The 12,016-nt window shown below is 38.9% G+C and overlaps 1 protein-coding gene across 3 annotated transcripts in view; it reads left to right on the top strand.

The window, feature by feature from the left end:
* The window catches only part of CNOT10 (CCR4-NOT transcription complex subunit 10), a 66,273-nt gene that overhangs the window by 36,230 nt on the left and 18,027 nt on the right, over positions 1–12,016 (top strand). For 2 of the 3 annotated variants that reach the window (XM_082637817.1, XM_082637815.1), the window contains exons 12-13: positions 1,497–1,673; positions 2,623–2,703. In XM_082637817.1, the coding sequence (XP_082493943.1) occupies positions 1,497–1,673; positions 2,623–2,703 (258 nt within the window). The remainder of the gene's footprint in view (positions 1–1,496; positions 1,674–2,622; positions 2,704–12,016) is intronic. The other variant, XM_082637816.1, reaches the window with a different exon arrangement.

Here is a 12,016-nt window from a genome sequence, read left to right as displayed (position 1 = left end):
CATCTTGATGTTTCCTTTTTATATAGTTTATCATTGATACTTTTCATTTAGTTATTTTTATTTTCTCATAGTCCCTAAAGCTAATTCTTAGTATCAGGAGAAAAAAGTACTAACACATATATAAACAAAAGTATTATAAAGCTGTCACTTGTAGAACTACTTTCCAATTGAACAACTTTTAAATATGAACATCTTTATCTTTTACAAAGATTCCAATTTGGAGTTGCTCTTATTTCTAAAGCAGTAGGCTTTGTAAGAAACTTGCTCCTTTTTTTTCTTTTCCCAAAAATAAAATTGTTCACTACCATTTAAAAGTTTTCCCAAAGTTTTAAAAAAGTATCTGGCACACAATATTTTGCTCTTAATTTATTTCAACAGTAATGCAGATTTCTTTCAAAAGACAAGTTAAAGCATCACTTTCCTACAGTTTCAAAATTGTTACTACTTTTCACTTTTTTCCCCCTAATAAAGCTGACTTAGTTTGATATATAAAACCAATAGGAAGTTATATAAAATCTCAACAAAGTTATAAGACAGATAACACTGCTTTTTCAAAATGTGTAAATAAGGTATTTCCAAAAGCAAACATCAACCAAAACAAGGCTCAAATGTGAAAAATCTACTTTCTTCCCTTCTTTACAGTTCTGACTGTACCTGTCCTGGCCTTCACTACAATTTTCCTTGTCTATAACTCCTTTGTTAGTTTAACATTGACGTTGCAGATATCCTTCAGGATATCAGGGCTCCTAGCCTCAGTCCCATTCCTATAGACACAATGTGGTGTCTAATGTATATACTTGCAATCTATTATTTATACTTTTTATATCTTATACACAGACATACCTCCTTTTACTGCACTTTGCTGTATTGAGCTTTGCAGATGTTCCTTTTTTTGTTTTTTACAAACAAGGTTTGTGGCAACCCTGCATAGAGCAAGTCTGTTGGTGCCATTTTTCCAACAACAACTGCTCACTTTGTGTCTCTGTGTCACATTCTGGTAATTCTTGGAATATTTCAAACATTTTCGTAATTATTTGTTATGGTGATCAGTGGTCATCAATGGTACTATTGCAAAAAGATTATGACTCGCTGAAGGCTTATGATGGTTAGCATTTTTTTTTAACAATTAAGTATTTTTTAAGGTATGTACATTGTTTTTTTAGACATAATGCTATTGCAAACGTAATAGACCACAGGGTAGTGTAAGCATAACTTATATATCCACTGGGAAACCAGAAAATTCATGTGACTTGTTTTATTGCAATCTTTGCTTTATTGTGGTGGTCTGGAACCGAACCTGTGATATCTCCAAGGTATGCCCGTATAATATTTAGGATTTGGGTTCTTTAGCATTCTCTCATAACTGCTTATATTAAAATTTCTACCTCTTAGATGGCAAAGTTTTTATTTACAGTTATATTGGTTTTATTCCTGATAATAGAAAAGTTTTATTTATTGTTTTTGTTTTCTCAGCTAACTTGGTTTTGTTCTTTTAGTGATGGACAGTCTTCAGCCATTCCTGTAGCCAGTATGGAGTTTGCAGCCATTTGTCTCAGAAATGCCTTGTTGCTGCTACCTGAAGAACAGCAAGATCCAAAGCAGGAAAATGGGTCTAAAAATAGTAATCAATTGGGTGGCAACACAGAGAGCAGCGAAAGCAGTGACACTTGCAGGTATTCTGACCCCTTTGACCTCCCTTGGTGAAATCTTCAGGACTTCATTAGTCAGCCTCTGTCTTGTAGTTGAATTCCTGAAATCTGCACCCTGAATTTCCAAAGTTCTCTGTTTTGAGTAATAAGAAAGGAAAGTATGAATGTTTAAGTATTTCTGGAAGAGAGAAATAAGGTGAAACCTAAGTGAGGAAAGAACCTTAAACGAGACAAGTTGAAAGTCACAGCTTTTCACTGCCAGGAGGAATCACTGCAAGAAATCCGGTTGCTGTCAGGGATGACTTTTTTTTTCTTTTTTTACTTTTATTAAAATAAATACTTAAGTCCCTAAAACTTCTCTTTTCTTACTATCTTCTGCCTTTTCTCTTAACATACTGTAAACCACTGACCTCCAGAACATTTCTATACATTTCTGGTTTCCTACTATCAATTAAATATTATGCCAATCTATAGAAATTGGGAGAGTTTATCTAGTAATAAAACAAACACCATTATATGTAGAGAGTTCTTTTTACACATGGCACTTTTAAACTCAAGTCTTCCATCTCAGCATTTTTTCTTGATTATAGTAGAAAAACATGTTTATTATAGAAAATTTGAAACAAAATTGTGGAATGTTTTTTCCTCCATCAAGGGGTTATGCTTTACTATACTTAGTAAAAGACAGAAGAATGAGAAATGTGTGAAAATACTAGAGTGGTTTCCTTTGTATAGTAGAGATATTTTTTCTGTTAGAGACTTTTTAAAGCGGTATCATGTACTGGGAAAAAGAAACTCATGCAGTGTAGCTTTAACATGTTAGTGATACCAAGTTACTACGCATTTTTCAGTGTTTTGGTTCTTTTACACTTTTTTCATAAAAAGTTGCATGGGAGTGGGTATAGGGAAACAAAATTTTACATTTAATTGTTTATTCGTGTGCTTCATAATTAGCAGTCTATCTTTATTTTAGCAGTAAAAGCCACGATGGAGATAAATGCATTCCAGCTCCACCTTCTTCCCCATTGAGAAAACAGGAATTAGAAAACTTAAAGTGAGTATCTAAACAAAATTAGCATTGTATCTATTAAGTAAGCACATTGTTTATCTCCTTTATTTTGTTAATGTTATGAATTATGTTGATTAAATGTCAAATATTAAACCAACCTTTCAATCTTGTGACTAAACCATACTAGTCAGGATTTATTACCTTTTTTATAAATTGTTGGATTGGATCTGTTAATATTTTGTGAGGAATATTTGCTTCTGAGTTCACGAGGAAGGGTGGTCCATGCTTTTCTTTCTTAAGGTGTCTTGGTTAGGTTTTAGTTTCAGAGTTATGCTGAACATATGAGTGAGTTGGGAAATGCTTCTTCCTCTGTTCTCTGAAAGAGTTTATATAAGATAGGTATTGCTCCTTCCTCAAACGTTTGATAGAATTCACCAGTGAAACCCATCTGGCCTAGGTTTTCTTTGTGGGAAAGTTTCGATAATGAATTCAAGTTCTTCAATCGATGAGTGCTCTTCAGATTTTCTATTTCATCTGTGTCAGTTTGGTTAAGTTATATTTTTGTCTGTGTAGATTATAAGCCCCATTATTTTTGCTTTGAACAGTCATATATATGTTAAAAGGAACAGAGTAGTCTTTTATGTTTAGCCACATGAGTACCATTTTCTCATGATTCTAGTTTTTATATAAGATAGCAAGCATTTCCCTTCCGTCTGAAGATCTCCCTTCTGCATTTCTAATAGTACAGGTCTTTGTTTTCCTAAGGTTTTGTGTTTTTTTGTTTGTTTTTTCTTTTTTAAATCTAGAATTGTCTTTATTTCATCTTCATTCTTGGAGGATGTTTTCACTGAATACAGCATTTTAGGTTTTGTTTTTGTTTTCTTTTCAGTCAGCTCTTTCAGGATGTCCCTGCATTATCTTCTGGCCTCCACTGTCTGATCACAGCCATTGTATTGTAGGTGCCATTTTTCTGTCAACATAGATTGTCTTTGTTTTTCAGCAGTTAGACTATGATGAGTCTAAGTGTGATTTTCTTTTTTTTTCCGTACGTGGGCCTCTCACTGTTGTGGCCTCTCCCCTTGCGGAGCACAGGCTCCGGATGCGCAGGCTCAGTGGCCATGGCTCACGGGCCCAGCCGCTCCGCGGCATGTGGGATCTTCCCGGACCAGGGCACGAACCTGTGTCCCCTGCATCGGCAGGCGGACTCTCAACCACTGCGCCACCAGGGAAGCCCTAAGTGTGATTTTCTTTGTTTTTAATCTTCCTTGGGGTTATCTGACTTTCTTAAGTCTATAAATTTATCTTTCAACAAATTTGGGATATTTTGACCATGATTTTTTCATATTTTGGAAGTAGGATTGATTAATGGTTCAGCATTACTTTTTTTTTTTTTTTTCGGTATGCGGGCCTCTCACTGTTGTGGCGTCTCCCGTTGCGGAGCACAGGCTCCGGATGCGCAGGCCCAGCGGCCATGGCTCACGGGCCCAGCCGCTCCGCGGTATATGGGATCCTCCCAGACCGGGGCACGAACCCGTATCCCCTGCATCGGCAGGCGGACTCTCAACCACTGCGCCACCAGGGAGGCCCAGCATTACTTTTAAGAATGATTTCAATAATAGGACTTCAAATTAAAATGGAAAGAAAACCATCATTGCTTATTTTTTCACCTATTAAGTTGCAAAAAGTGACAAGAGTATAGTTAAGACATTTATATATTGCAGGTACCATTGCAGGTAGTTTATTCACGTTTTTTCCAACAAACATTCTTGTGCTAGTTGCAGGGGATTCAGAGGTAAAAGAAAAAGCACTGGGCTTCCTTGGTGGCACAGTGGTTGAGAGTCCGCCTGCCGAAGCAGGGGTCATGGGTTTGTGCCCCGGTCCAGGAAGATCCCACATGCTGCGGAGCGGCTAGGTCTGTGAACCATGGCCGCTGAGCCTACGTGTCCAGGGCCTGTGCTCCGCAACTGGAGAGGCCACAACAGTGAGAGGCCCGCATACCGCAAAAAAAAAAAAAGAAAGAAAAAGCACTGCCCTCAAAAGCAGATGGCAAACACTTAGGAGAAAATTATATTACTTAGTAGATTAGCTACTAGGTGGTGAGATTCGGGGCATCTTTTCTTCTTATGATAATTTGATCACCCTGATAAGTGGAAAATGACCTCACTTTAAAATTTTGCATTTCTTTCAGTCCATTCAAGGTGCTTAGTCTGATGCCAAGGTTTATTGATCACCTATATTACTTTTTCTGTGAACCTCCTGTTTGTAGGATTTACCATTTTCGTATTGGGTTTTTCATCCTTTTTGTTTTTATAAGAGTTTTTCTATATTAAAGAAATTGGCCTTTATCATTTGTCTTGTAACATTGTTTCTGGTATTTAGTTTAGTTTTGTTTTGTTTTGGCTGCACTGGATCTTCATTGCGGTGCACGGGCTCAGTAGTTGTGGTGCACAGGCTTAGTTGCAGTATACAGGATCTTAGTTCCCCGACCAGGAATCGAACCTGGGCCCCCCGCATTGGGAGCACGGAGTCTTAACCTCTGGACCACCAGGGAAGTACCTCCGGTATTTTGTAAAGCAGAGTTTCATTTATTAAGTATCATATTTATCAATCTTCTTTACTTTTTTTTTCCATTTTGTGCAATGTTTGGAAAGGCCTTCTTGCCTCTAAGATTTAAAAAATAATTTAGCCATGTTTTCTAGCACTTTTACTGATACACTATCACAACCACCAATCTAAATTTTTGTTTTATCTAGAATTTATTTTATATAAACAAGTAAGGTATGGCTCTATCCATAATTGTGTAATTTTTCATAGTATAGTTCATTTGATTAACGTCATTTAACTTTCCAAATAAATCTTGGAACAGAGCTATAAAATGCTAAGATTTGTGTCTAAACAGTTTAAAATTACATTTTTATAAAATAACGTACATATATGTCTGTTGGCATAAAAAAAAGTCTGGAGGGATCGATGTCAGAACCTTCCTAGTAGTGGGATAACTGATGATTTTTATCTTCTTACTGGATATCTGTTTCTTCCAACTTTTAAAAAATGAAGTAACTTCATTAATCTTAGTGAATCCCTTTGGAGGAAAGACTGGCCAGCAGATGTGCCCTTTTCTGCTCATGTATTGTCAGGTCAGTGTGTTCATGGCACTGCATTGCTGTCAACAAGCTCAGGGCTCCAGGCACCCTGTTCAGCAAAACAGCAGCTTTTTATCTATTTTATTCTGTCAGATTCCTACTTTGCAGTAATAACCTTTCTTTCCTGGGTTTTATGTATGTGTATATTCCCACTGTATCCTATTGTCAGGAGGAAAGCATTAATCTTCTGATTATATGGAGGAAAATCTAAAATCTCAAATTTAGTTAGAAATGAGGAGTTGGTCATATAAGGTTTGTTTTTTTTTTTAAGATTTAAATCAGGTATTTGCTCAGATTTTGGAACTATTTTAGGCTAAGCTTTTTTTTTTTAAGATGTTGGGGGTAGGAGTTTTAGTAATTTATTTATTATTTATTTTTGCTGTGTTGGGTCTTCGCCTCTGTACGAGGGCCTCCTCTAGTTGTGGCAAGCGGGGGCCACTCTTCATCGTGGTGCGCGGGCCTCCCACCATCGCGGCCCCTGTTGTTGTGGAGCACAGGCTCCAGACGCACAGGCTCAGCAGCTGTGGCCCACGGGCCCAGTTGCTCCACGGCATGTGGGATCCTCCCAGACCAGGGCTCGAACCCGTGTCCCCTGCATTCGCAGGCAGACTCTCAACCACTGCGCTACCAGGGAAGCCCCATATAAGGTTTTGAAAGCAGTGTTTTGATTTTTTAAAACTTGACAACAGTAATTGTTTTTTTCAATAACCTTCAGTTATATTAAAATTTCTTGAATTCTTATTTCTTGTATGAGTCATAAGATAGCAAGAAAATAAAAAAATACTATGACAAATTACTGGTGAAACAATGGCAAAAACAAAACATACAAAAGAATATTGTGGGACTTCCCTGGTGACGCAATGGTTAAGAATCTGCCTGCCAATGCAGGGGACACAGGTTCAATCCCTGGTCCAGGAAGATCCCACATGCCACAGAGCAACTAAGCCCATGCACCACAACTACTGAGCCTGCATTCTAGAGCCTGCAAGCCACAGCTACTGAGCCCACATGCCACAATTACTGAAGCCCACACGCCCTAGAGCCTGCACACGGCAACTGCTGAGCCTGCATGCTGCAACTACTGAAGCCTGAGTGCCTAGAGCCGGTGCTCCGCAACAAGAGAAGCCACCACAATGAGAAGCTTGCGCATGGCAACAAAGAGTAGCTCCCACTCGCCACAACTAGAGAAAGCCCACGTACAGCAATGAAGACCCAATGCAGCCAAAAATAAATTTAAAAAAATTTTTTTAGGGCTTCCCTGGTGGCGCAGTGGTTGAGAGTCCACCTGCCAATGCAGGGGACACGGGCTCGTGCCCCGGTCCGGGAAGATCCCACATGCCGCGGTGCGCCTGGGCCTGTGAGCCATGGTCGCTGAGCCTGCGCGTCCGGAGCCTGTGCTCCGCAACGAGAGAGGCCACAACAGTGAGAGGCCTGCGTACCACAAAAAAAAAAAAAAAAAATTTAATTCCATTTTATTTCACTCCACAGCAATACTTTTTTTCTTTTTTTTTTTTTTTTTTTTTTTTTTGGCTGCGTTGGGTCTTCATTGCTGCCCACAGGCTTTCTCTAGTTGTGGCGAGCGGGGGCTACTCTTCATTGTGGTGCGCAGGCTTCTCATGGTAGCTTATCTTGTTGAGTAGCATGGGCTTTAGGCGTGCAGGCTTCAGTAGTTGTGGCATGAGGGCTCTAGGGTGCACAGGCTTCAGTAGTTGTGGCGTGTGGGTTCAGTAGCTGTGGCTCGTGGGCTCTAGAGCACAGGCTCAGTAGTTGTGGTGCACGAGCTTAGTTGCTCTGAGGCATGTGGGATCTTCCCAGACCATAGCTTGAACCCGTGTCCCCTGCATTGGCAGGAGGATTCTTAACCACTGCGCCACAGGGGAAGTCCCTAAAATGGAATTAAAAAAAAAAAAAAAAAAAACAGTCAAATTTGGGGATTCCCTGGCTGTCCAGTGATTAGGAATCTGCCCTTCCACTGCAAGGGGCACAGGTTCGATCTCTGGTCATGGAACTAACATCCCACATGGCACGGCCAAAAAAAGAAAAAAATCAAATTCCAACCATATAACTAAAATAAACTCACTATGCTAGATTTTCATCCGAGTGGAAATGTGTAAAAACAGAGCCAGTTAAGTAAAGCTAAACTGGGTTTGGTATAAAGTGAGCTGATGGGAAGGGGTGGATTGTAAATTTCAGCCAGGACCATATTTGGGAAAATGCTTTAATTTGCCCAAAAAATGTACCATTTCTTCCCCAATATGCCTGATATTTTCTATGCATTTCTCTGTTTATGGAGCCACCTGCATTTTATAGCTATCTCCGGGTTCATCTATCTTTAATAGGTTATTTTATATGGTAAAAATACAAGTAAGACAAAAGGTTCTGCAGTGTGAAGTGAATATTGGCCAGTCCCAGTCCTCTGCTTCCTCTCCCTTGAGGGGCAACTGCTGACCAGTTTCCTATGTGTCCTTCCAGTGAGATTTCTCATTATCATCCCAGTATATGTATATATGGGAATTTTACACTACAGCTGCAGAGTTCCACACTGCTCTATACCTTACTTTTTGCATTTGACAATATGTCTTTAGAGATTGTTCTATTTCAGTACAGAGCTCTGTTTCATTCTTTCTAATGGGTGCATAGAATTGCATTATATGGATATGACAGTTTATTTAACACTGATTTATATTTAGCTATTTATAATGTTTTCAGTCTCGGCTATTACAAATAATGCTGCAGTGAATATCACTGTGCACAGTTTTTAAGGGGAATCCTTAATGATGAAGGTATTTGAAACGATATTTAAGGTTAACTTAATTTTTACAAATATATTTAAATGAATACTAATCTTAGGGTTGCTTTATGTATGCATATGCAATTTAAGAAGTTTATGATTCCACACTGGTTGAACAGCTGCAGAGTTGTGTAATTTAACTTTACCTTCTGTAAGTGGCATTAAAGAGAAGGGTATGTGCAGGGTGGCATACCTCCTCTCAAAGAGTTTTGTGCCTTTCACAACTCTTTTCTTTCCACACACCCTAGTAGGAGGATTGGTGGTTTTCAGAGAAAATAAAACTACTTCCCTATTTTTGTGGAAAGGGGCAAAGGGTCTCCATAGGGAATTCCGTCATCATAAAGTGAGGTAAAGATGGGTTTGCTGATATATATTAACCTTTTTTTCTTATGGAGCAGATGGGAGAAGGGAAATGGAACAAGACAGAAGGAGCCTTAGGGTAGATTTATAAAAAGAACCGCTCCACAGGACAGTAGTAACGGTAATGTGGAGACAAATGGTGTGGGGGAAGGAGTCGTAAAAGATTTGTGTCGTAATTTTCAAAGCTATAAAAGCTCCCAGCAGCAGTTGGGTGTGTTAAAGGGCAGTTCCCTGGCAGGAGCCAGCTGTCTTCTACAGAAAGGGGTCTGAGCACAGTGGTTCTCCATTGAGATCCTGGAATTCTTAGAGATTTCATCCATTTCTGACCTGAATTCTTTTATGTGACTGGAAATGTGTGTGACTAGTGTATAGTTTAGTTTTTATGGACTATTATATTTGACCCCTCTGCTCTATAATACCCAAGACACCAGTGCAAAACCTCATTTCCTATTTCCAGCATAACTAATATGCTGTAAATTATCATGACTGTTCTAATGGCCACTTCTTAGCATATGGTTCAGAGCTTCTTGACTATTTTTTTTTCATTTGTATGTAAAAGAAGATGGGGCCAAAAAAAATTCATTCTGAGTTACAAGTATGTTTTCAGAAGGCATAGGACACCTGAAGCAATTATGAGATTCTGTATTAAAATCAAGGTAGCTTTCAGAAAAATATTCTCACAATTAAAACAGAAATGTGTCCTCCAAACAGGAAAATGTCTCAGAAATCAACTAAATAGTTTAATTGTGAGGCTCAGATGAACTTAGAGATACCGATACAATGGATGAAGAAAAGCGTATATATAATGACACTGTGAGAATATTGCTTCAGTTCCCGAACCACCTAAAGCTCTGCAAAGCCATTGGTTTCATTCAATTAAGAAAACACACACAGGGACTTCCCTGGTGGCGCTGTGGTTGAGGGTCTGCCTGCCCATGCAAGGGACACGGGTTCGGGCCCTGGTCCAGGAGGATCCCACATGCCGCGGAGCAACCTGAGCCCGTGCGCCACAACTGCTGAGCCCAGGCACCACAACTACTGAAGCCCAAGCGCCTGGAGCCCATGCTCCACAACAAGAGGGGCCGCCGCAATGAGAAGCCCGTGCACCAAGCGAAGAGTAGCCCCTGCTCGCCGCAACTAGAGGGGGCCTGCATGCAGCAACAAAGACCCAACACAGCCAAAAATAAATAAACTAATTAATTAATTAAAAAATAAAATAAAATAAAGGTAGCTTTCAGAAAAATATTCTCACAATTAAAACAGAAATGTGTCCTCCAAACAGGAAAATGTCTCAGAAATCAACTAAATAGTTTAATTGTGAGGCTCAGATGAACTTAGAGATACTGATATAATGGATGAAGGAAAGCATATGTATAATGACACTGTGAGAATATTGCTTCAGTTCCTGAACCAGCTAAAAGCTCTGCAAAGCCATTGGTTTCATTCAATTAAGAAAACACACACAGGGCCTTCCCTGGTGGCGCAGTGGTTAAGAATCCGCCTGCCAGTGCAGGGGACACGGGTTTGAGCCCTGGTCCAGGAAGATCCCACATGCCGCGGAGCAACTAAGCCCGTGTGCCACAACTACTGAGCTCGCGTGCCACAACTACGGGAACCCACGTGCCTAGAGCCTGTGCTCGGCAACAAGAGAAGCCACTGCAATGAGAAGCCCACGCACTACAACGAAGAGTAGCCCCCGCGCACCATAACTAAAGGCTGTGCACAGCAACGAAGACCCAACACAGCCAAAAATAAAATAAATAAATAAATTTATTTTTTTTTTTAAAAAAAGAGAAAACACACACACTCTGTAGCCTTGAGTTAAATAAATGCAATGACTTTAAATTTTTAAAACAGAAGATTGTATTTCTAGGTTTTGTCTAAGAGAAATGAGAACTTGTCCATACAAAAATTTCATAGCAGCTTTACTTGTGATAGACAAAAAGTAGAAATAGCCCAGTCATGCATCAGTGGGAGAATGGATAACTAAGTTACAGGCCAGGAATTCCCTGGCAGTCCATTGGTCAGGAATTCACGCTTCCACTGCAGGAGGCACGAGTTCGATCCCTGGTCAGGGAACTAAATCCCACATGCCCCGCAGTGCAACCAAAATTTTTTAAAAAGTTAAAAAAAATAAAGAATAAAAAATATATTGCAGGCAACTCCATGTATTGGAATGCTACTCAGCTGTAAATAGGAACAAGCTGCTGATGCACAAGTCAACATGATATGAAACTCAAAACATTTCGTGTTTCTTCTTTTACTCAATATAAGGTACATGCTGTATGATTTTATTTATACTATTTATACGACAGGCAAAACTATACAAAACTAACTTACGTTCACAGAAACCAGGTGAACAGTGGTTGGGGAACTGACTGGAAGAAATATTTCTCGGGTGAAAGAAATACTCTGTATCTTAATTGGGCTGGTGGCTACTTGTGTATATTCAAACTTATCAAACTGTACAGTTAAAATGATGTATTTTAAGGTATAAAAATTATACCTAACTTAAAAATTTTAAGGTATTTTGAAATTTTTCAAAATTAATATAATTTTAAATATATTATTTGGGGAAATATAATTTAACCACTAATGATAGATAAATGGTCAGTTTCTCTAACATATATGTCACTTATGGGGTGATATGACATGGAAAACTTGGTTTCTTGACAACAACAAAAAAAACCTTTCTTTGTATTTTACATGTATTCCTTGGACCCTAAGGCCGCAGTGTCCGGTACCAGAACCACTCATCACATGTGGCCCCTGAGCACATGAGACGTGGCTGGTGAAAGGTCAGATGTAGGACACACACTGTATTTCAAAACTTTAAAAAATGTAATATATGTCAGTAATTTTTTATATTGACTGTATGTTGAAATGATATATTGGATTAATTTAAATCTATTAAAATTAATTTCACCCGTTTCTGCTTTTTTTAATGTGTCTACTAGAAAATATAAAATTACACTCATGGCCCCAATTATATTTCTGTTGGACAATGCTGCCTCTAAGGTTTTAGAACTGTTTGAAGTGTTTGTATTTGTTGATACATGGTTTC

The sequence above is a fragment of the Mesoplodon mirus genome (assembly GCF_964341445.2).
Source record: "Mesoplodon mirus genome assembly, chromosome: 12".
Taxonomy (NCBI): Eukaryota; Metazoa; Chordata; class Mammalia; order Artiodactyla; family Ziphiidae; genus Mesoplodon; species Mesoplodon mirus.
Note: the sequence above shows the minus strand (reverse complement) of the source record. Positions and strands in the feature narration are given on the sequence as shown.